This window comes from Balaenoptera ricei, chromosome 1, assembly GCF_028023285.1.
Source record: "Balaenoptera ricei isolate mBalRic1 chromosome 1, mBalRic1.hap2, whole genome shotgun sequence".
Classification (NCBI taxonomy): Eukaryota; Metazoa; Chordata; class Mammalia; order Artiodactyla; family Balaenopteridae; genus Balaenoptera; species Balaenoptera ricei.
The window spans coordinates 174455795-174478909 of NC_082639.1; the positions used below are offsets into that span (position 1 = coordinate 174455795).

At 35.4% G+C, this 23115-nt stretch overlaps 1 protein-coding gene across 8 annotated transcripts in view; it reads right to left on the bottom strand.

The window, feature by feature from the left end:
• The window catches only part of MARK1 (microtubule affinity regulating kinase 1), a 144121-nt gene that overhangs the window by 37609 nt on the left and 83397 nt on the right, over positions 1 to 23115 (bottom strand). For all 8 annotated transcript variants that reach the window (XM_059942206.1, XM_059942214.1, XM_059942189.1 and 5 more), the window contains exons 4-7: positions 12736 to 12784; positions 11578 to 11643; positions 7627 to 7697; positions 2645 to 2701 (exon numbers count right to left, since the gene is read on the bottom strand). In XM_059942206.1, the coding sequence (XP_059798189.1) occupies positions 2645 to 2701; positions 7627 to 7697; positions 11578 to 11643; positions 12736 to 12784 (243 nt within the window). The remainder of the gene's footprint in view (positions 1 to 2644; positions 2702 to 7626; positions 7698 to 11577; positions 11644 to 12735; positions 12785 to 23115) is intronic.

Genomic DNA, 23115 nt, shown 5'->3' on the forward strand with positions numbered 1-23115 from the left:
GTTCCTAATTTATGTTATTAAAAGAAGCTAATTAATGGAATCAAATCCTCTAGTATTTAATGCTAGATAACTTCTCATCCACATTTTCTTCATTTCCTCAATGAAAATATTGCCTTTTAAGAAAACATTCCTGGGCTTCCCTGGTGGCACAGTGGTTAAGAATCCACTTGCCAATGCACGGGACATGGGTTCGAGCCCTGGTCTGGGATGATCCCACATGCTGCAGAGCAACTAAGCCCGTGCACCACAACTACTGAGCCTGCGCTCTAGAGCCCACGTGCCACAACTACTGAGCCCGCATGCCACAATTACTGAAGGCCACGCACCTACAGCCCGTGCTCCACAATAAGAGAAGCCACCACAATGAGAAGCCCATGCACCACAACGAAGAGTAGCCCCGCTCGACGCAACTAAAGAAAGCTCACGTGCAGCAATGAAGACCCAATGCAGCCAAAAATAAATAAATAAATAAATTTATTTAAAAAAAAAAAAGAAGACATTCCTACGATTTATGTCAGAGCATGTTTTGCCTATGTTCTCTTCTAGGAGTTTTATGCCCTATATTTAGGTCTTTAAACCATTTTGAGTTTATTTTTGTGAGGGTGTGAGGTAGTGGTCTAATTTCATTGATTTACATGCAGCTGTCAAGCTTTCCCAACACCACTTGCTAAAGAGACTGTCTTTCCTCCACTGTATATTCTTGCCTCCTTTGTCTTTGTCATAGATTAATTGATCGAAGACATGTGGGTTTATTTCTGGGCTCTCTATTCTTTTTTTTCTGGCCATGCATGCAGCTTGTGGGATCTTAGTTCCCCAGCCAGGGATCGAACCCAGGCCCTTGGCAGTGAAGGTGCCGAGTCCTAACCACTGGACCACTAGGGAATTCCCTGGGCTCTCTATTCTGTTCCACTGATCTGTCTGTTTTTACACCAGTACTGTTTTGATTACTGTAGCTTTGTAGTACTGTCTGAAGTCTGGGAGGGTTATGCCTCCAGCTTTGTTCTTTATCCTCAGGATTGCTTTGGCAATTCTAGGACTTTTGTGGTTCCATATAAATTTTAGGATTATTTGTTCTAGTTCTGTGAAAAATGTCATGGGTATTTCGATAGGGATTACATGAAATTTGTAGATTGCTTTGGGTAGTGTGGCCATTTTAACAATATTAATTCTTCCAATCCAAGAGCATGGGATATCTTTCCATTTATTTGAATCATCTTCAATTTCCTTTACCAATGTTTTATAGTTTTCAGCATATAGGTCTTTCACCTATATGAATTGGTTAAATTCATTCCTCAAGGCAAAAGAAACAAAAGCAAAAATAAACAAATGGCACCTAATCAAACTTTATAAAGTTTTTGCACAGCAAAGGAAACCATCAACAAAATGAAAAGACAACCGAAGGAATAGGAGAAAATACTTGCAAATGATGTGACCAACAAGAGGTTAATATTCAAAATACACAAACAGCTCATACAACTCAATATCAAAAAAACCCAAACAAACAAAAAAATGGGCAGAAGACCTAAATAGTCATCTCTCCAAAGAAGACATACAGATGGCCAACAGGCACATGAAAAGATGCTCAACATCACTAATTACTAGAGAAATGCAAATCAAAACCACAATGAGGTATCACCTCACATGGGTCAGAATGGCTATCATCAAAAAGTCTACAAATATTAAATGCTGGAAAGGGTGTGGAGAAAAGGGAACCCTTGCGCACTGTTGGTGGGAATGTAAGTTGGTGCAGCCACTGTGGAGAAGAATATGGAGATTCCTTAAAAAACTAAAAATAGAGCTACCATATGATCCAACAATCCCACTCCTGGGCATATATCTGGAAAAAACAAAAACTCAATTCAAAAAGATACATGCACCCCAATGTTCATAACAGCACTATTTACAATAGCCAAGACATGGAAACAAACCATGTGCCTATCAATAGGTGACTGGCTTAAGAAGATGTGGGGTGTGTGTGTGTGTGTGTGTGTGTGTGTGTGTGTGTGTGTATATATATATATATACATATACACACAATGGAATATTACTCAGCCATAAAAAAGAATGAAATAATGCCATTTACAGCAACATGGATGGACTAGAGAATATCATACTAAGTCAGAAAGAAAAAGACAAATATTATATAATATCATTTATACGTGGAATCTAAAAAATAATACAAATGAATATACAAAACAGAAACAGACTCACAGACATAGAAAACAAACTTATGGTTACCAAAGGGGAAAGGAAGCAGGGGAGGAATAAATTAGGAGTATGGGATTAATAGATACATACTACTTTACGTAAAATAGATAAGCAATAAGGATTTACTGTATGGCACAGGGAACTATATTCAATACCTTATAATAACCTATAATGGAAAATAATCTGAAAAATATATACATAACTGAATCACTTCTCTGTATACCTGAAACTAACATAATACTGTAAACCAACTATACTTCAATTTAAAAAAAAAGAAAGAAAATACTACCTTTTATAAAAAGTTGCTGTGAGAATTAAATAAAAACTAATTTCCTTGTACAGTGCCTGGCACAATTAGGCAAGCAAAAAGAGAGCTCTAATATATCACATATCTATTAATAATTAAGAAATTTTTGCTATAAAGCCAATCACTTACCTTAAGATCACGGTGAACAATGCACTTTTGATGACAATACTGTACAGCAGATACAATCTGAAATAAATATTTGGATAAAAGATTCAAAATTATTATGGTAAAAACATCTCAATTTTTCCCCAATTATCATTCCAATTTAGAGAAATTACTAACTTGGATTTTAAAGTTATGTTTAGCAATTTCACTGTTCCTTTATTTCAGAAAACCATATGCATTAAAGTTATGAGATTTTCACTTTTAAATGTGGACAATGTGGAAAAGTAGTATTCTCTTCCTAAAATACACTAAAATATTTGTCAGCGTCCATGAAGATTTCTTTATGGGTTGTTATATTTCTCTGTTTACATGATCCAGTGTATACACTTTGTAGTTTTGGTCAAATGGTTTATCCCACTGTTGAAATAAGAATTCTGGCACACATGAATCAGCATTCCAAGATAGCTGGCTCAAGTTCAAAATGCAAAACTCTATTTTAGGAATTATACTAAATGTGTTCAAGGCATGTTTCTTCAGGGAAGTCAACTGACTAAGAATTTATCAACAGGGTATTTAGTAATACCTTATTTTTGTCTCTTCATATAGTATAAAGCAAAGGAAAAAATTTTGAGCCTTTAAAGGAAACCTAATTATCAAAAGAAAAGAGGTAAAAATGAAATTTAATCTTAAACTTGCCACTAATTCCGCTGGGCAAAGCATTCTACCCTTGTAACTAGATTTTGTACACCATCTTAATTTTTAACCATTACATAGGGCTCTTTGGGGATAAGTGCTAAACAGGAAAGAACCCAATGGTTTAAGGGCCAAAGATACAAATGAGAAATAGGTTATAAGCAATTCTATGATAGTTATACACTTTATTACATAAAATACAGAAAAGGAAACAATCTGATAGCAATCAACTAGGAGTTACTTTGTACATATATCTGATGTATAGGAGGGCCATTTTAATGCACAGCAGAACATTCAATTCTGTGGATTCAGTTAAACGTAAACACAGTCTGAATGTTGAATATTGGTTAGGCATTTAACAAATGGGGACAGAAATGAGATTTTTGAAAGTTTAAAGGTGATGTGAAGTATGACCATGCCAATAGGATACTGGTTAGAAAAAAAAAAACTTCGAAGTAGTACAAGTGAAACTGATATTTCAGTATTATAAAATTATTTTAATGTATATTAAAATGGTTCAAAGACAGAGAAGACATGAATTCAAAACAAAATCAACACACAGTGAGTAAGATGTAATTCAATTAAATTCATTTTGATTCAACAGTCAGTTTATTGAGTACCTGCTATGTGCAAGAAAATGTGCTGGTTGCGAGGGGAATACAAATATGTGTTCATGCACCCTACATGCACGCTGCCTTTAAGGAGCTTACAGTCTGATTAGGAGGAAAAAATATGTTTATGAGTAACTATACATACTACAAAGTAGAATCATAGAAGCAGAGATACAAAGAAGTGAGGGAATCATAAAAGATAAAGAATAATCTCAGTTACTAGGTGATATTTGATCTAAGCCCTCCATGAAGGATAGTAAAATTTTAAAATGTGGATGTTTGGGGATGGGGACGTAAGGGGTAAGGAGGTAAAATGCACTGATTTTTAAAAAATTTTTGGCTGCGTTGGGTCTTCATTGCTGCGTGCGGGCTTTCTCTAGTTGCGGCGAGCGGGGGCTACTCTTCGTTGCGGTGCGCAGGCTTCTCATTGCGGTGGCTTCTCTTGTTGTGGAGCACGGGCTCTAGGTGTGCAGGCTTCAGCAGTTGTGGCACATGGGCTCAGTAGCTGTGGCACACAGGCTTAATTGCTCCACAGCATGTGGGATCTTCCCGGACCAGGGCTCGAACCCGTGTCCCCTGCATTGGCAGGTGGATTCTCAACCACTGCGCCACCAGGGAAGCCCTGCACTGATGTTGAGGCAACACAATGTATTTGAAAAGTAGGTAGGAAAATGGTAATACTGGGAGTTAAACCTTGATAGACAAGTTGGTAAAAGTCTCTGAATTCCAAACTAAGCAGGTACTACAGAACCATGAACTGTGTTTGAGCAAAACAATTGTGAATGATTATAATTAATTTGAGGTGTGAGTCCTCCAAATACAGCAGAATCCTACAATGAATACATGTAGTATTAGTTTTCTTAAGCAATATGCTTCAAACTTCTAATATCCAATTTTTACCATGTAATTAAGAGAGACATACATTTATATGTAAATATTAATACATCTTACTGAACATACTATATAGGCTATAGGATGTTCATACTATAAGGCTATTTTTGTATCATAGATGACAGAACTTTGCTGATAATGAGAATATCTTTTTCAAGTCCCCTTCTCTTGATACCGTGAAGAAGGCATGCTACAGACAATGATTTGGTTACCAAACATGCATTTCACATTAGACAGGATAGTTTCTGTGAAAGCAGTTCTATAGGCACTTCTGGAATAAAAATCTCCTGAGTCTTAAAGACTTAAGAAGGGAAAGATAATTTATAATATCATCACACTTATCTAGTAGGGTACAATTTCTGCCATAAAAGAAGCTCTGGCTTCTGACTTGCTCACTGCAAGAATCCCCATGCACAAGCCCAAGTTTTACTGCATTATTCTATGGCCAGACCCTCCCATCTCAAAACATTCTGTACCTCCACAAATAGGATGCAGAAACTTCCCTACAGTCCTTTTGTTACGGATCTTGAAAACATGATTGACAATCAGTCCTGCACTGACCCTAAGACCAGACATGTCAATGTTTTGCCATGAGGTGCAATTGTGGGGGGAGGATGATTTGCAATTATTTATACGTGGGTCAGGAATTCCCAAGCTTTAAGTAGTAGCCTTGATACTGGAAGGGTTGAATCAATATTATGATTTTTCTTGCAGGCCCTCAAATCTTAAGGAAAGCAGAGGCATTGTATGGGCAATGACTGCTAAATTAATTGGTCTTGAACTGTCCTAGTGCCTCTGCTATATTTAATGGTAGGGTCAAGGACATACCCTTACTAATACAGTACATTCCCTTTCACTGTTAAAGTTTTTAAAGTAATTTTATGAAATACAGAGCAAATAGAAATAAAAGTAAATACACATTTATTAGAGTTTTAATTACACCTATAAAGAAAAATAAACTTAGCAAAAATAAATTGAAAAACAAATATAACTTTTTGCCAAATAACTATAAAATTGTGTGTGTGTCCCTGGTTTTTAAAAATGTGAGTTGGTTACCTATTTAATTTTGGGGGGAACACATACAGATAGTAATACATTTAATATTTTTAATAAATAGATAATTATTTTTAAAATTGCCATTGTTTTACATTTTAAATAGCATTCATTTGACACTCAACCTCTGATTTGATTTCAAAGTAATCCAGACTTTATTTTTAAAAAGAGCCAATTAGTAATTATTTGGATCTTTATGAAAATATCTGTGTCCCAGCCTGCTATCCTGCTCCCACCCCTCAGTAGAGATGAGTAAGCTCTTTAAAATAGCACCTTCTCTAATTCCATATAGTACCCAGTACAATTTCTGACCACAGTATGTTTTTAATAAATAAACAAAACCAACTGACTAAAAAGAATAAGAGTGAGTAGTGACAGTCCTTAAAATATAAATTAAAATCCCAATGGAAATACTTAATGTCAATTGGAATTTTCTTCCTAATAGGCTACTAAAACTAGTGTGACTGAGATGGAAAGAACAATGACATTTAAAGTGATGACTGTAGCTCTTTACTTAAGTAAGCCTGGACTTCCATTCCACGGTAGAAAAGAATTTAACAATATGTAGCTGAATACCATTCAATTTCTCAATGTTGCTTCCTCATTACCAGCTGTCTTTAGATTCAGCTATTTTAAGTCAAATGCTCCTAGGAATCTATTCTAAATATAAGGGCTATGTTTATCTTTGGTCGAAAGCATTTCATGTATACTGTTCCAAAAAGTAATGATTCTGTGAGATATTAATAATAGAGGTTTCACAAAATAAACTCACTCCACGATCAATGTGGAGAATGCTATGTCAAAAAAAAAAAAAAAGTTGAACAGGTTTTTTTCCTCCCATCTTCTTCAGGACTTCTCCAATTGTTTGTATGTTAACATATATATAAAATCTCACAGAGGAAGATTTCACATCAGTAGTCATTGTTTCCCAACCTTATTGATTACAGGATCCCTTTAACTGAAGAATAATGTTTACAGAAGAGATACTGAACTATTTTTAAATGAATATTTTAAATTCACTTAGGTAAAGTTTGGGATATAGTAAGCTGTCTGTTGAAACTTTACTTCAGTAAATTTTGTGGACAATTTACAATTTATTAATTGTCATTTCTACAGTAATTTATAAAGTATGATAATTTTAAATACTTCATTCCTAAACATTAAAAACAAAATCTTAGATGAACTTAAATTGCTTTTTCTTATTTTATCATTTCTGTAACAAATCATATTCAAGTTGACCTGGAAATATCAATATCTTACCATATTCTTCACACTGGCAAGGTTCCTTCCCTACTTGACTAAATAAAATTGATCACAGTCTTTAAATCTACAAAAATATGAGTTCCAAAACTGACATCTTTAATTATTTAAAAAATACAAAAACCTCTTTAAACAGTACACATTTATACTGTACACATAAAGCTAATATTCTTGATAATAATTACTGGATAAAGTTTTAAGTATTTACTTTCTATCTCACTCTAGTCTGTATTTCCAAGACTATCAAAGAGTTATTAATAAGAATCTCACCTATATACATTTTACTATTTATGATGAACTAGAAATAACCAATGGCAACTATTTTAAATTTAAATTCAGGAAGAACAAATTTCTTTTTCAGTTTTCCATTCTTAAAAAGTAGAAAGCAGGAATTTTTCTTTTTAAAGTACCATGTACTCTGAATTCCAGTTTGTGATACTGTCCATTGTACATCACTAAAAATATCAGCAAAACAAAGTTGAAAACTACTTTCCATACCTGCCTAAATTTTGCACGGGCCTCTTTTTCTTTCATTCTTCCATGGGCAACTAAGTAATCAAATACTTCACCTGAATCAGAAAGGTAAAGCAGGCAGTAAAATATACATAGATTTTTCAGTTAACAATATATGCAATGTCAAGTTTTTGCCTTGTTTTTAAAGAAGCTTTTGGCCCACACTTTTCTGATAGTTCTATATAAATCACAACTGTTACATGAATAGAAAAAAAGGAAAAAAAATACATGTAAAATTGAATATGGGTAGCGGCTTATGATTCAACAAAACTCTTAATAAAAAGTCATAAAAAACATAAGAAAACTTACTTTCTGCTTTCAACTATTATGTAAAAATACAGTCAACTCTTTATTATCCATTCTAATAAAGGGAAGCCACAGCATGGGCAATCAAAAATTACATTTGGCTTTGTATTTGGGGCCTACATTTCAAACAAAATAACAGAAGTCATATTATGTTGGCTCACTCTCTTAAAGTCTACTAGTCATAGAGTCTTGGTCAAATTCCATCTCTCTACCTCCATCCACACTGATTTCTTTCTTTTCCTTCCTACACTGATTATGCGCATTCTCACAGTACTCATTTCACCTGCATTGGTATTTAACTACTTATTATACAGAATGAAATCATCCTTGTGTGCATCTCCTATTACCCCAGATGAGCTGCAAACTCCTTGAATGCTGTCATCATACCCATACTTTACCTGTATCCCCATCCCCATGACAGAACACGAAGTGGATAGACAATACATATTTGTTGAAATAATTTAAAGATACTAGAAACTGTAAAAATTTTCTAATAGATCCTTTACTTTACATGTAAGTTTTTTTCATTTTTCTCTAATCAATAATAATAAAAAAATAACTAATGTTTAGTTACATTATCAAAAATAAAATATCTCAGTGTAAGGGATAAAATTTTTATATCCTTATAATTTGTACCACATAGATATATACATGTATATTAAAAACTCATAAAGTGGCTTAAAGAGTTCTTGTAAAGTACAGCAAAGTGGTTAAAAACTCAGGTTTTAGAATCAGACCAATTTTGGTATGAATACTTACTTAGCCCTAAGTAGCTATTGGGAGACATAAGGAAGATTTCTTAACTTCGTTTAGACCCTGCTTCTCCCTATTACCTATTTCACATGGGTGTTGTGAGGGTTAAATGAAATAATGCACGTGCTTAGCACAGTGAGACTGGCATATAGTAAGCACTCAATAAATTATATATTTGTATCTAGGTATACAGATATATTACATATACATATATGCAATATCAATCCTAGGACATAAGTAAAATGTTAAAAATCAAATATGTAATGATGTATGTCAGATGAAACTAATAAATCTATAATGTTAACATATTATATCAAGCATACTTAAATGATTAAATGGGATGATGAAAACAGAGAAATGAATAGATGCTCTAGTTGACCCATCATAGTAGTTAATTCTAGATATGTGAGTTTAGGCTGGGAAAGATATATGGCAGGAGTTCAAAAATTTGGACTACTCTTAAGTTCTGCCTGGAACGCTCACACCCCCCGGATGTTTACATGATTCAGTCCTTTACTGATTATATATTATTTGTTTATGATTTGCTTCTCCAACTAGAACGTAATCTTTTGTCATGTTTTTGAGGGCAGGGACCTTGCCTTTGCTCACCCGTGTGTTCCTAGCACCTAGAATATCACTTAGTACACAGTAAACATTTAATAAATAATGTCTGCATGAACAACAGAAGGTATAAACACACTATTCCAAAGTAGCCCTGACGCCTTTTAATAGGCTCCTTTGAACAAAACATGGTTCAAAATCATAAAGGAGTTCCCTGCCCTTCTAATCACTGAAGATCTTTTGCCCCATTAGTGAACCAGAATCAACAGATGTACTCCTGGCAAAGAGGCAGTTGTCTGACTCAACCCCTGTTCATGCTAGGATTCTCGTGTGCATGTCAGATTCAATCCTAAAATATCTAGAAATTTCAGAGGAAAAATATTAAGTGTTTTATTCTCTAGAGTCACCTTGCCATTTATAGATTAAAAAGGCAAGAGGATGATTCTAGATTTACTGCTACAGAACCATGATGGTTTGTTACAGGATCATTGACTGGCAAGACTCAAAGAACACCTATCCCTAGGAATCAGAACTGAATAAGGGGCCACTGGCTGAGCTCCAGTACACACCTCTCTACACTACACTACACCCTTCTGCCCCTCCCAATGCTACTGAAGGAGAGCAGTGAGGACCCTACGTGCTGTCTATTACTCCAGCCATTGCTCCCCTTCATCAGCACCAATAAAGAGTTGACTGCACTTACCATTAATTGTTAAAGCAGTATGCACATTAATATTGACACAGCCTTGTGGCAGCCCTTCATAAAAATAGAACAATGCCCACAGACCTTTAGCTGTCTATAATTTCTCATATCAAAACATGTTTAGCCCCACTCTCTAGACTTTAGATCACTAAAAAAAAAAAGTCTAACTGAATAAACACTCAGGGTTTCAACAATGATGAATTGATACACAGATCTAACTACACGATAGAAAAGTAGAGAAAGTTCATTATGTGGTATTTGTAGGTTCATTAATTTTATTATAGATTAACATTTTATGAAAATTTGCATGGCTGTATTAATATTTCTTAAAATCCTATAATAATAAAAAACATTAATGATGTAGGTTTCCAGGTTAAGTAAAAAACCTACAATGAAATATTTTCATGATGAAAAAAAGCTATGCAAAAAACTAAATCTTTTAAAACTTTCAATCTACATAAAAAACTGAAAAAGCAATTAAAATCCATTTAATATTTGTAGTAAAATTTTTTAGAAATCTAAGAGAGGGTATAAAAATACATAGCCTAGATGCTATAGACTAAAATAAATCATCTTTATTCTAGTTACACAAAATCTGAATCATCATAAAAATCTATACACTTTATTAGCTAAAAGAACTCAAAACTAAATTCAACACTAAGTTTTTCAATTGATTAGCGGAAAAAAGGTAATTAGCCAAAGTGGTTTAAATAATTTCTGCTGCCCTCCCTCTTCTTCAATTGCTTAAATTCTCTGAGCCCTTAAAACCTTCAAGTATCCTCATTTTACTTATTAAATGATTTAACTCCATAAATTTTAAACCTGTTTCCGAGAAAGTTAAGTCTTATGCCTAAAAGAACAGTGAATCTGAGCCAATGTATCTCTCATTTGAGGGGAAGTACATGAAAATGATTTTCTATTATATATCAGTGTTTAAAAATCATTCCTATTTTTGACACTATATAGTCAGAATATATATTGGGTTGGTCAAAAAGTTCGTTTGGGATTTTCGTAACATATTACAGCAGAACCTGAACGAACTTTTTGGCCAGCCCAATATTATATTCTACTAGAAATGTATCTTACATTTCCCCGTCAACTCAGTCTCCTAACTTATAAAATATACAGATCAATACTTGTTTAAATTGAAACATTTTATGGATTTCTTGAAAATGTATGTATATGGAGAATCTGTCATATATGAACAATCAGTGAAATAAACATCTGACCTAGAACATGCTTTTACTATAAACTTTATTAAATACATTCTGAATTTGAGATTTCCTGTTAATAGCCAAGAGCTTCTACTACTACTAATGTTATTATATATTATATTATTTAGATAAGAATTGAAACATTCATAGATAACAATGCAAATTTAGAGTTTTGAAAAATGTCCCTAAGTAATTTTTAAATAAGCCAAAATCCTACTTTTAAATGTAGGATCAATAGGTCTTGAAACTAAACACTGAATTTTCCTTAAGATACCATTTAAAGGCATTTTATGAAACTATAGATTCATTAACATCAAAAAAGACGTGAATGTTAATGATTGGTATTAATAATTCTATATGTCTCATCAAAAGATAACTTTTCATTCCCTTCATCCTTACCTCCACTCGCGTATTCCATGACTAAATAGAGGGTCTTCTCTGTTTCAATAACTTCAAACAATTTTACTGAAAAAAGAAATTAGAGATATAACTCTGTGGTTGTGAGCACATATTGGATATGCTTTAAGAAAATTTAAGGTAACACTAAACCAAAGGAAAATTTGAGTATTTACTAAAAATTATTAATTACAACTTAAAGTTTAAAATTTTTCTCAAGGGTTATTACGACTATGGAAGAAAACTACTTACTGTGAAGTGATTTGGAACCAACTGCTGGGTCAAAAGACAGTTAAATTTCTGGGATTAAAAAAATCATTCCTTTTCTAATTAGAATAAAGTAATAAAAAAAGAAAATCTTAAAATCAAAATAATAAAATTTTAATTAAAGCTTAAAAAGACACTATTATTATAATGAGCCTATCAAAAAATGTTAAATAATCTTTGGTACAGAAACAAAAAATTTTATAATTATGTGATATTTTTAAAGTTTCTGGTTAAAAAATACTAAATTATCAGACTTATGTATTGACAAATAGTTGAAATTATACACCAAAGTAACTGCATGAGTGTCTCTAATAAACATAAGATTTTGTAATGTGCAAGAAACACATGATTCAAAAATAAACAGATTAAAAGAAGAATTGCTTTTTACTTCTTACAATCCAATGACTATAATATATGTAATCAATAAACTTATTTGTAAATATGGGGGAAAAACAGAACTTATGGAAGTAAATTCACTAAAACTGAAATCAACTCTATTTTCTTTAAAATTCAAACTAGTTATTTTGCTTATAAACTATGATCAAGCCCAAGTGCCTATTATCAAAATATCTGGAATTATTTTTTATAAATACCTAAATGGCATGCAATCTCTATTTAGAGAGATTTAGTAAGGAGATACAAAAATCATTTATATGCTTTAACTCCAAGTCATATATATTATTTTAGTGACAAGCAGAAGACAGCAAGGTAGTAGAAAATTACATTTGTAGCCTTCAGTTAACTTCCTTATAATCTATTTTTACCCAAAGTATCACTTTCTGAGGTTATCACTTTTTCTCATTTTATATAAAACATCCTTAAAATTGTATCCTTTCAAATAGCCTCAAATTAAGGAAAATACTTTATCGTTAATTGTATATATAAATTTCATACCTATGTTAGGGTGATTCAATATCTTCATTATTCGTACTTCTCGAAACAACTGTTAAAGAAAACAACCAAACAATTTTGTTAAAAAAGAACACTCAAGCAGAGAACCAATCAAAACATCTATTTGAAGACATTTATCTGCTTATAAGACACTATAGGATTCTGGTCAAATAAGAGATTTACGTCACAGTCCCAACTCTAATTTTGCTGAGACTTGGTTCCCAGGACAATTTTAACTAATGAACTCAAATGGTTCTGTGTGTGTGTGTGTTTGTGTGTGTATGTGAATATACCATATACAGTAAAACTAACATTTATTTGAATACTCATTACTAGGAATAAAAGAAAAACACTGTGGGAATGAAACTAAATGATCATCCACATGACTTTTATCCAAAAAAAACCTTCCTTGGGGTTTGGGGGGCCTGACTCTTTAATCACCTCTACTGGTTGATCAGACTATAAGCAATTATGAATAAAGCTGTATAAACCATGTGTAAGAGTCTGTGTGGACTAAGTTTTCAATTCACTTGGGTAAATACCAAGGAGCATGATTACTGGATGGTATAGTAGAGTATGTTTAGTTTTATAAGAAACCACCAAACTACCTTCCAAAGTGGCTGTACCATTTTGCATTCCCACCAGCAATGAGAGTTCCTGTTGTTCCACATCCTTGTCAGCACTTGGTGTTGTCAGTGTTTTGGATTTTCACCATTCTAACAGGTGTGTAGTGGTATCTGTTGTTTTAATTTGCAACTCCTAATAGTGTATGGTGTTGATCATCTTCTTATATGCTTATCTGCCGTCTATATACTTTCTCTGATGAGACCTCTGTTCAGATCATTTGACCATTTCTAAATCAGTTATCCGTTTTCCAAACGCTTTCCAATCCTCAACAATACCAGATGCCAGTGGACAGCAGTAAGCATGGAATACTCATCAAATACCATGTAGATTCTAGTTAGCGACGTCAGAGAATATGTCCTTCCCATGAGCAGCCCTGGAGGCCCTGGGCAGAGGGAGCCGGAAGTCACATACCCTCACTTCCTCCTCAGGGGTCTCAGAGGGGTAAGGGCCTTGGTGTGAGCTGGGTGGCCTCAGGTCAGCAGAGGGGAGTGTGGAATCTCACTCCTGTGAATATTCAGAGGGAGGATTGAGGGGACCTCCTATACCAAGACAGAGGGGATGCCGCCCATACCCGGCGTGTCTCACGATTGGCAGCCAGGGCAGAGCTCTTTGGGGTCTCCTGTATTCCTGGTGGGTAGTCCCCTCAGAATGCACTCAGGGTTTTTATCTTGGTTTCTGACACCACCTGGGTCTCCTCACTCTGCTTACCTGACGTCCCCCCTAAAAATAAGGCCCTCACTTCCCTGAGAAAACCAAAGAGGAAGTAAGGGGGCACCTCATCAGGTGACCTCTGCCCATGGACTCCTTGGGCTGACAGCAGAGGTAGACTCTGTGGTTTAGATTTTCAGAGGATCTGTACTTCTGGTTTCAACTTTTTTTTTCTTATTATGGCACATTAGCAGGTAAAATTCACACATAATATGAGCACATAAAATTTACATATAACTATAAAATCATAACTCACAAATCTGCTGATCCTAGGTTCTACTATAAGCAGAATTTTTTTTCTCCAGAAAAATAAGTCAAATATTATGCCTGCCTCTTATTTTTCCATGGCTTTCATAAACTCATTTTATAAGCACTGAGTAATAAAACAGTCTATTTAAACATTTAAAATATCATTTTATAAGAAATATACTTATTTGTAACTAAAGTAATTTTTTTAAATGTTAAACTTTATTATTTAAAAATATTGACTTTTTTCCTGAATCTCCACCCTGCACCCCAGGAATGTATTTAAAAAAAATAAATACAGATAGTCCCTATTTTGGTTTTGCTGTACTATATAGATTTTAAAGTTTTTGGACCTATTATTAATACGAGTAGCATTATTGTAAGTTTCATTTGCATTCATTAGTATTATCTCTATTTCTTTTTAAAAAATTTATTGAAGTATAGTTACTTTACAATGCTGTGTTAATTTCTGCTGTACAACAAAGTGATTCAGTTATACATATACACACATTATTTTTCATATTCTTTTCCATTATGGTTTATCACAGGATGTTGAATATAATTCCCTGTGCTATACAGTAGGACCTTGTTGTTTATCCATTCTATAAATAATAATTTGCATCTGCTAATCCCAAACTCCCACTCTATCCCTTCCCCCACCTGCCATCCCCCTTGGCATCCACATTCTGTTCTCTATGTCTGTGAGTCGGTTTCTGTTTCGTAGTTAAGTTCCTTTGTGCCATATTTTTAGATTCCACATATAGGTGATATCATGTGGCATTTGTTTTTCTCTTTCTGACTTACTTCACTTAAGTATGATAATCTCTAGGTCCATCCATGTTGCTGCAAATGGCGTTATTTCATTCCTTTTTATGGCTGAGTAGTAGTATTATGTATTTCTAATAGAAAAGTCCCCAATAACAATCTTGTTCTCCTATACTTACATGTAAATGAACTACCTCTGTTTTCTTCATTGAGTGTTGCTTTCTTATTAAAATTTTATTTATCTGTTAAGTTGTTAGATGTGACTATACAGTCACAACTCACAAGCACTACAGTACAGAAGCCTTTGTAACTGGCCTCCATGAAACTAACTGTCACTCGGCATTGCCTCTGCAAAACCTGCTGAGCACACTTGTGCACCCTCAACGCTCACTGTTCGAGGTGCTTCCTGCGCTACTACACTTCCGCGGTTAAGCAGCATGCTTACCAAAGGTTATTTAGATTTCAGACATGTCTGTCAGTTACAGTTGTTACTGCAAATAGGTCATTCAACTAATGTATTAGTTTTCTATTGCTAAGTAACAAATTACCACACCCCAGCAACTTCTAACAACACACATTTATTATCTCACTGTTTCTGTGTGTCAGTATTCACTGTGCATCATGGTCACGGCTTAACTGGGTCCTCCGCTGGGGGTCTCACAAGGCTGCCATCAAGGTGCTGTCCAGGCTGCACTCTCATCTAGAGGCTCGACCGGGGAAGAATCTACTTCCAAGCTAACCCAGGCTGTGGGCAGAATTCATTTCTTTACAGCCCTAGGGCTGAGGGCCCTGGATTCTTGCTGGCTCTCCTGGAGGCTGCCCTGACCTCTTAGAGACTGCTCACAGGTCTTGCCAAGTAAGCTTCTCCAACACAGCAGTTTACTTTATCAAGCCAGCAAGGATAATCTCTAGAGCAAGTTGGCTAGCAGGACAGTCTTATATAACATAATGTGATTGTGAGAGTGAATTCTCATCACCTTTTCCTAATTCTACTGGTTAGAAACCAGTCACAGATCCCGCTCACACTCAAAGGGAAGTGATTGTACAAAGGTGTGAACACAAGAAGGCAGGGATCACTGGCGTTGCCTTAAGGTCTGTCCAACAAGATTAAATTTACATAAACCAATGAAGGACAAGTATGCTGTTTAACAAAACAAACCAAATTGAATACTTTCTAAATACTAGATAAGAGCTGTTAAAGAAATTGCTGTCCTGTTAGGTGTGGGCAAGAAGACTGTAAAAGATTAAAAGAAAATCTAGGATTCTGCTCTCAGATCACTTCCCGGGAGTCTTTAAATTCTCCATTAATTAAAATAAGAAACCAATTAGAAATAGCAGCAAACATGGGTTTACAAGTATGACTTGTACAAGATAAACAAAGCCAATCAGTAGACCCAAACTTAAAAGAGAAAAAAAAAAAAAAAAAAAAAGCTTTGCACCTAAATGAAAAGATTGGTTGATGAATGTATATTTATGTGCTCAATTTAAATGTTAAATGCTTATGTAATTTTTATAATTCCTCACTTTAACCTACTTTTTCGATTACCAGTCCTTACTGCCCCATGGAAGAGGGCTTCTGCCTTACTTTGTAACTGGCATAGGTACCTCCAGGAAGTGTGGCCCATTAAGTTGTAGCATTAGTATGCCACACTGGCTCCTTCATTCTATCTTCTTTCTCTTCTGTCTCAAGAAAGAACATCAAATTGCAACAGAGTGAGAACAAAATTGTCACATGGGTAATCTTGAATTTATTCTTGTTAATTTTTATGACGTTATCGGCCAGTTCAGTAGTTTATTCTTAGAAGCAAACTGGTTGAGACACATCTGATCACTAATTAAAACATACTGGCAGCTCCATGTTTGAGAATAAGTAATCTAAAGGAACGGACAGCTACACATCCTTCAGGCATTCCCCTATAAACACTGTCTTTTGTTTGTTTACTTGATTGAGTGGTGCTGAATTCATGAGTTTAGTCCTTGACTGGAGTCTAGAATGTAGCTCTTCTGTTCTACAAAGAACCGAGATGAGCTGGGGAACAGTGTTAAAATCGTCCTGTGAAAAGTGGGACACTTAACAAAAACAGTACCTGAACAGAAGGCCACTCCACTTCCATCTGGAGATGAAGCCAGAGAAATACCATCCCTTTCTCATCAGAAAGGAATTTCTTATTCCAGTTAAAACAATAATATACTGTCATCGGGTTCCTACATCTCAATGTCTTGAATACATTGTTCTATCCATAGTTTCCTCTCCTTCAGCATTTTTAAAAAAAAAATTTGTATTGAGATATAGTTGATTTACAATGTTGTATTAGTTTGAGGTGTACAGCAAAGTGATTCAGTTATACACACACATACATATATATACACATATATTCTTTTTTAGATTCTTTTCCATTATAGGTTATTACAAGATACTGAGTATAGTTCTCTGTGCTATACAGTAGGTCCTGGTTGGTTATCTATTTTATCCCTCAGTAGATTTTGACAAGGAGTGAGAAAAAACTATAAAAACAAGCAACGGCATGAATGTGTGTATAAGCTGAGTGTGTGCTGGCTAAAAGTGACAAGCAGTTGTGGAAAGAGGAAGAGTGGCTGCTGATGGAAGAAGTGGTGAGGGGGTTTTAAGTGGTACATTGACTCGGGACAATGAAATGCCAGAATCCTGCCCCGTCAATCACCCTGACTCCGATGGAAACACTTGAACTGTCAGCCAGGTTTGTCATTAACGTTCTAAATCTAGAAAATCGGGGCCAATTGAATAGTACTAGCACGTGGATTCAGTAAAGCGCTGTGATGTTTCTTCCTCTTCATGACTCCCCATAACCTCTTCCTAAACTCTAATATTCTAGTTGGTTGCACAGAGGAAAGAGACTGGACTAACGTCAAAGTCTTCTGCACCAGCCCACTGAGTTAAAGGGAGCAGACGAGGGAGAGACAGTGAGCTCCTTATACATATTTGGTCTTTTCACCCAGAAGAGACCCTTACCAGCAAGGATGGCAACCTTATCCATACTTGCTCTTCCTTAGGAAAGGGGGAAAGAGGTGAGGGGGAAAGGAGAGCTGAACATTTAGACCAAGATAAGAAGTTTACCCTGAGATGGAGAGTTGTTGTAAAAAAAAAAAAAAAAGTCAATTATTGTATGTATCGTATGTCCAGGCACAAGTAAGGAAAACAGAAGTTTGTGAACATATTAAATAGGCCCACACTACTATCTGAGTTCCTGATTCTAATTTTTAGTCCTATTTTTCCTTTCTCATTTTTAAACTGTGACATCATAATGTTCCTAGCATACCCAAATTTAGCAGGAGGGCTCTGAATTCACTAATGCCTTTCAAACTACTGTTTCAATTTTGCTGTCAGCTGAAAATTAAGGCCAGAGTTTGTTAAGATTGTGTGTTGAATTAAACAAGTTAAGTGCAGAGAGAAGGCTTGAGATGGGTCTTCTATGACTAAATGGCAGGGACTTCACTGTTCGGACTTTGTGACAGCTGTTCTAGTTGTTCAGCGGCCTCTAGTGTTTCCTCCTTGGTTCTTGGCTTTGTTCTAGATAACTGAAGTTAGTGAACAATCCTCAATTCTGTGGACAGGTATTTACTTTCCAGTTCAGTCCTTCCTGGTTAGAGCTCAGGGTCAGGATTAGGCAAACTCCATTAGTGTTAATCAATATATATCTGCCTTAATTATTTCTTCTCTCAACTACTCTGTTCCTTCCTACCTCTTCCATTCCTTCTGCCTATTATTACATTTTTTTGATGGTAGAAAAATCTGTTCTATTTAGAAGTAGTGAAGTGGACATGGCTTAGACAATCCCCATTCTATTTACTCTCAAAGCAGCAAAGCCAGGGGCCGAAAACCTATCATCCTCTCTCTACCAGCCCTGCTCACCGTGCTGCCCTTGGACTCATCAGTGTCACAGGACTTCTTCACTACTTCCTTGATCTTGAGGCAGATGGGGAACAACTCTGTGGCCACAGGGAGCTTGACAAAGGCTGTGGTCAAGCTTGTTCCCCCCAGGAGAGCTCTTCCAGGCTGTCATCAAAGTCATAGTAGACTGAGCTCATAAAAGGAGGGTGACGTTTGTCTGTGCTTTTCTTTTTTTTAATTTTTATATATTTATTTATTTTTTGGCTGTGTTGGGTCTTCGTTTCTGTGCGAGGGCTTTCTCTAGTTGCGGCAAGCGGGGGCCACTCTTCATCGTGGTGCACGGGCCTCTCACTATCGCGGCCTCTCTTGTTGCGGAGCACAGGCTCCAGACGCGCAGGCTCAGTAGTTGTGGCTCACGGGCCTAGTTGCTCTGCGGCATGTGGGATTTTCCCAGACCAGGGCTCGAACCCGTGTCCCCTGCATTGGCAGGCAGATTCTCAACCACGGCGCCACCAGGGAAGCCCTGTCTGTGCCTTTTAACACAACCTTTTTGGCCTTTCAAGTACTTTGCTCTGATTTGGGTTTGAGGAGGGGCAGAAGGTCTTCTCTGCCTTCACCGTAAACTCTGTAAAAATTCGACCTATATCTCTGACAGCAGTTTACTGGCCTATTAATGTGGAGTGTGGGTCCTGTGCTGTACCCTGCAGGTGACGTTCAGCTCCAAGAGATAGTTAGGACCTTGTCTAGACTTTGTCTCGGAGACGCCAGTCATGGAGCTATATTAACAGAATCCTATAGATTAAACTCGCAGCTTTTTAATTTCTAGGATCACCATTTCACTCCTCTTTTACTTGAGACATCGTATTGGGACACCAAAATATTTTATAAAGTTATTGCTAGTACCAGTATAACAACTTAGGCTAATTTCTTAAGTTCTTCCCATGAAACAGTAGTTCAGAAAAAGAAATCTGAACATAATTAAATAAGTATATATTGATGATTTCTAACTAAAAAAATAAAATGATTGTTTAGTGTTACTTCCAAACTTGACAACTTATAGTCAGTTATTCATTGCAAAATAATAGGCTGTGCCGCTTTGCCAAAATTTGTCTTCGTACATGAATTATAAGATTCTTATTTCTTATGAACTGGTACCAAGTTTATAGTACTAGAGTCTTTCCCAAGGCCTTGTACAACTTTGGGCTCAAGTTGGTGCTAGGTAAATAAAATTGTTTGAGATACCAAATCATATAATTTCAGAGAGAAGATACTAAACATAAAAGAGATTAAATTTGAAAAGATGTCCAATCTCACTATAAAGAAATCATGGAAATTAAAACAAGATACCGTTTTGCTTCTATAAGGTTGGCAAAAGTTAAGAAATCTGATAATATAAAGTGCTGACAAGAATGTGAAGCAAAAGTAAATCGCATACAATGTTAGCAGAAGTAGAAATTGGTGCAGCCACTTTGAAGAGCAATTTGACATTATTTAATGCAGTTGAGGATATGCATGCCCTTCAACCTTATTCTACTTGGAGAGATATACTCTTCTATACATCTTCACGAAAAGATATACATAATAAGAATCATTGCAGCAATGTCTGTAATAGCAAAAACAAAAAGCTAACTGGAAAAAAAAAGAAACACTAAAACAACAGGAACAATCTAAATATAATCTAACAGAAATGAACTAACTGTAGTAGATATCTATTAATAAGAAAATGGGTAAACTGTGGCTTATTTGTACAATGGCATATAATAACAGTGAAAATAAATGAACTAGACTATATAGACTAACACGAATAAAACTGTAAGACAATGCTAAATGAAAAAAGCAAGCTGCAGAAGAATAGAAAGTTTAAAAATAAATAATACATAGTATTTCATGTACAGATACACATGTGAAATTTTTTTTAAAAAAATAAATGGGAATAAGACCAAATTCAGAATAGTAGTTATTTCTAGGTAGAAAAATATAGGAATAGAACCAAGAAATGGCACACAGGACTTCAACTGCATCTGTAGAATTTTATCTTGTAAAAAAAAATGATTAGAAATGAAACTTTTAGTCCAATAAATAAATATCATGAGAAAGCAAGTTTTTTTAAATGGGAAAGATGTTGTGAAGTCTCCATCCAAAAATTAAAAATAGACTAGTGTACTGTATCAACAAACTGAACTTAGAAAAAACAGGAGTATGACTCAAAATAACTAAATGCAAATATGATTTTTAAAACAGCCAGACAGTTAGTCTAAAATTTATAGGTGATTTAAAGATTTCTAGCTTCCTCCATTTCCAAGAGAAAATTCTTCCATATCTATTTCAGAAAATATTATATACTTTCTTGAGAATACAGAAATAGATGTATGCTTTACAGCCAAAAAAGACCAAGCAATTAAAACAGGTCTTCAGAGTCAGAGCCAGAATACAAGAATCAAAAGCAAAATGCAGGGACTTCCCTGGCAATCCGAGGTTAAGAATCCGTGCTTCCACTTCAGGGGACACAGGTTCGATCCGTGGTAGGGGAACTAAGATCCTGCATGCCACGTGATGCGGTCAAAAAAAAGCAAAATCCAAACAGTACTACTCAAACCAAAACAAATAAAAACTAAAGTGATTGTTTATGAAGATTGTTTATAAATAATTCTTGGTTATGAGTGCTTAATTTTAAGAAGGGCAGGGGGATTTAACACTATTGTTGAGACAGGAAGCTTTCCCTGAAGAAATGACTCTAAGGCTGAAATGTGAAAAATGAGTAAGAATTACGTGAAGAGGGAGTGATAAAGGATTATGCATAGCGTGGGGTGAAAAACTGCAAAGTCCTGGTAGCTAGAATAAAGAGTAGGAATAGGAGCAGATGAAAGAAAGTCAGTGAAGTTGGAGTAGTAGGGGATGAGGAGAGCAGGGAGAAGCTGGGGAGAGTTGGTGGACCATGGGGTAGAAGAAGAAAGTAGGGCCTGTACACCATGTTAATGAATTTGATTTCTAGACTACAAAAAAAAGGGAAAGCTACCTAAAAGCTTAAATAGAAGGATGACATAATCAGACATATTTTGCATCCTTGATGACTTTTTAAACTCTGTGTGTGTGCATCCGTGTGTGTGTGTGTGTGTGTGTGTGTGTGTGTAGGGATGCAAAGTGCAGAAAGACGGGTTAGAAGGCTACTGGGGTAGTCCAAGGGAGAGATAATAGTAGTACTGTCTAGAGGATCATGACGGAAAAAGACAAAAGCAAACATTCTCAAAAGATATGTAAGAAATAAAATCAGCACAACTCAAGGTCAGATTAGATGGTGAGAAGGAAGGAGAGGGAGGAGTCAAGGATAACTCTGAGGTTTCTGACTTGCACAACTTGGGGACAGTGTCATTCACTGAGAGAGGACACTGGAAGAGCACTAGGTGGGCATGTACCAAGCAGGTGGGGTGGAGATCGTGAGTTCAGTTTTGGACATAATAAGTTTGGGTTATCTTTGAGGGATTACAAGCAAACGTAGGGGAGGTCTGAGTTGAAGATATAAATTTGTGAGTTTGCCTACCGGTGATAATTTAAACCAGAGTTACCTTTGAGACAGCCTAGGAAGAGAATACAGAAAGAGAAGTCCTAGGACCGTGTCTTGTGAATCTCCAACACTGAGTGGCCCACAAAGAGGACAATGAGTCCACTTAAAGGAAACAGAAAAGGAGGAGCCAAAAATGCAGAGGAAAACGTAAGGAGAAATATAATCTTCTTTCAATAAATACTTGTTAGATTAAGAATTAATTAATGAACACATGTATTGGGCTCCATGACGTGTAGCTTGAACCACAAGACAGTTTCCATTTCTAGTTTTACTTTTTTTTTTTTTTTTTTTTTACTTTTTATTTCTATTAAATTTAAAAAATCCTAAGTCACAATCATTGATTGGGGGAAGGAACAAAGCATTGGGTGATGCGTCAGAGGCACTCAGATTAATTACTGGACCCAACCTTACAAAAGCATTTCTCCAAGCAGACTATGCACAGCTCTCAGACAAATTCTAGGCTGCTGATCTAATCACACTAAAAGGTTAGAAGACTGGAAGTTGCAATTTGAGGGGTAATAGCAATGGGTTCTTAATATACTCTTTGGATATGCTTGCGTTGGAAGGTATTCTTCATATTTGGATGTAACATCTGTATGTTAAACTT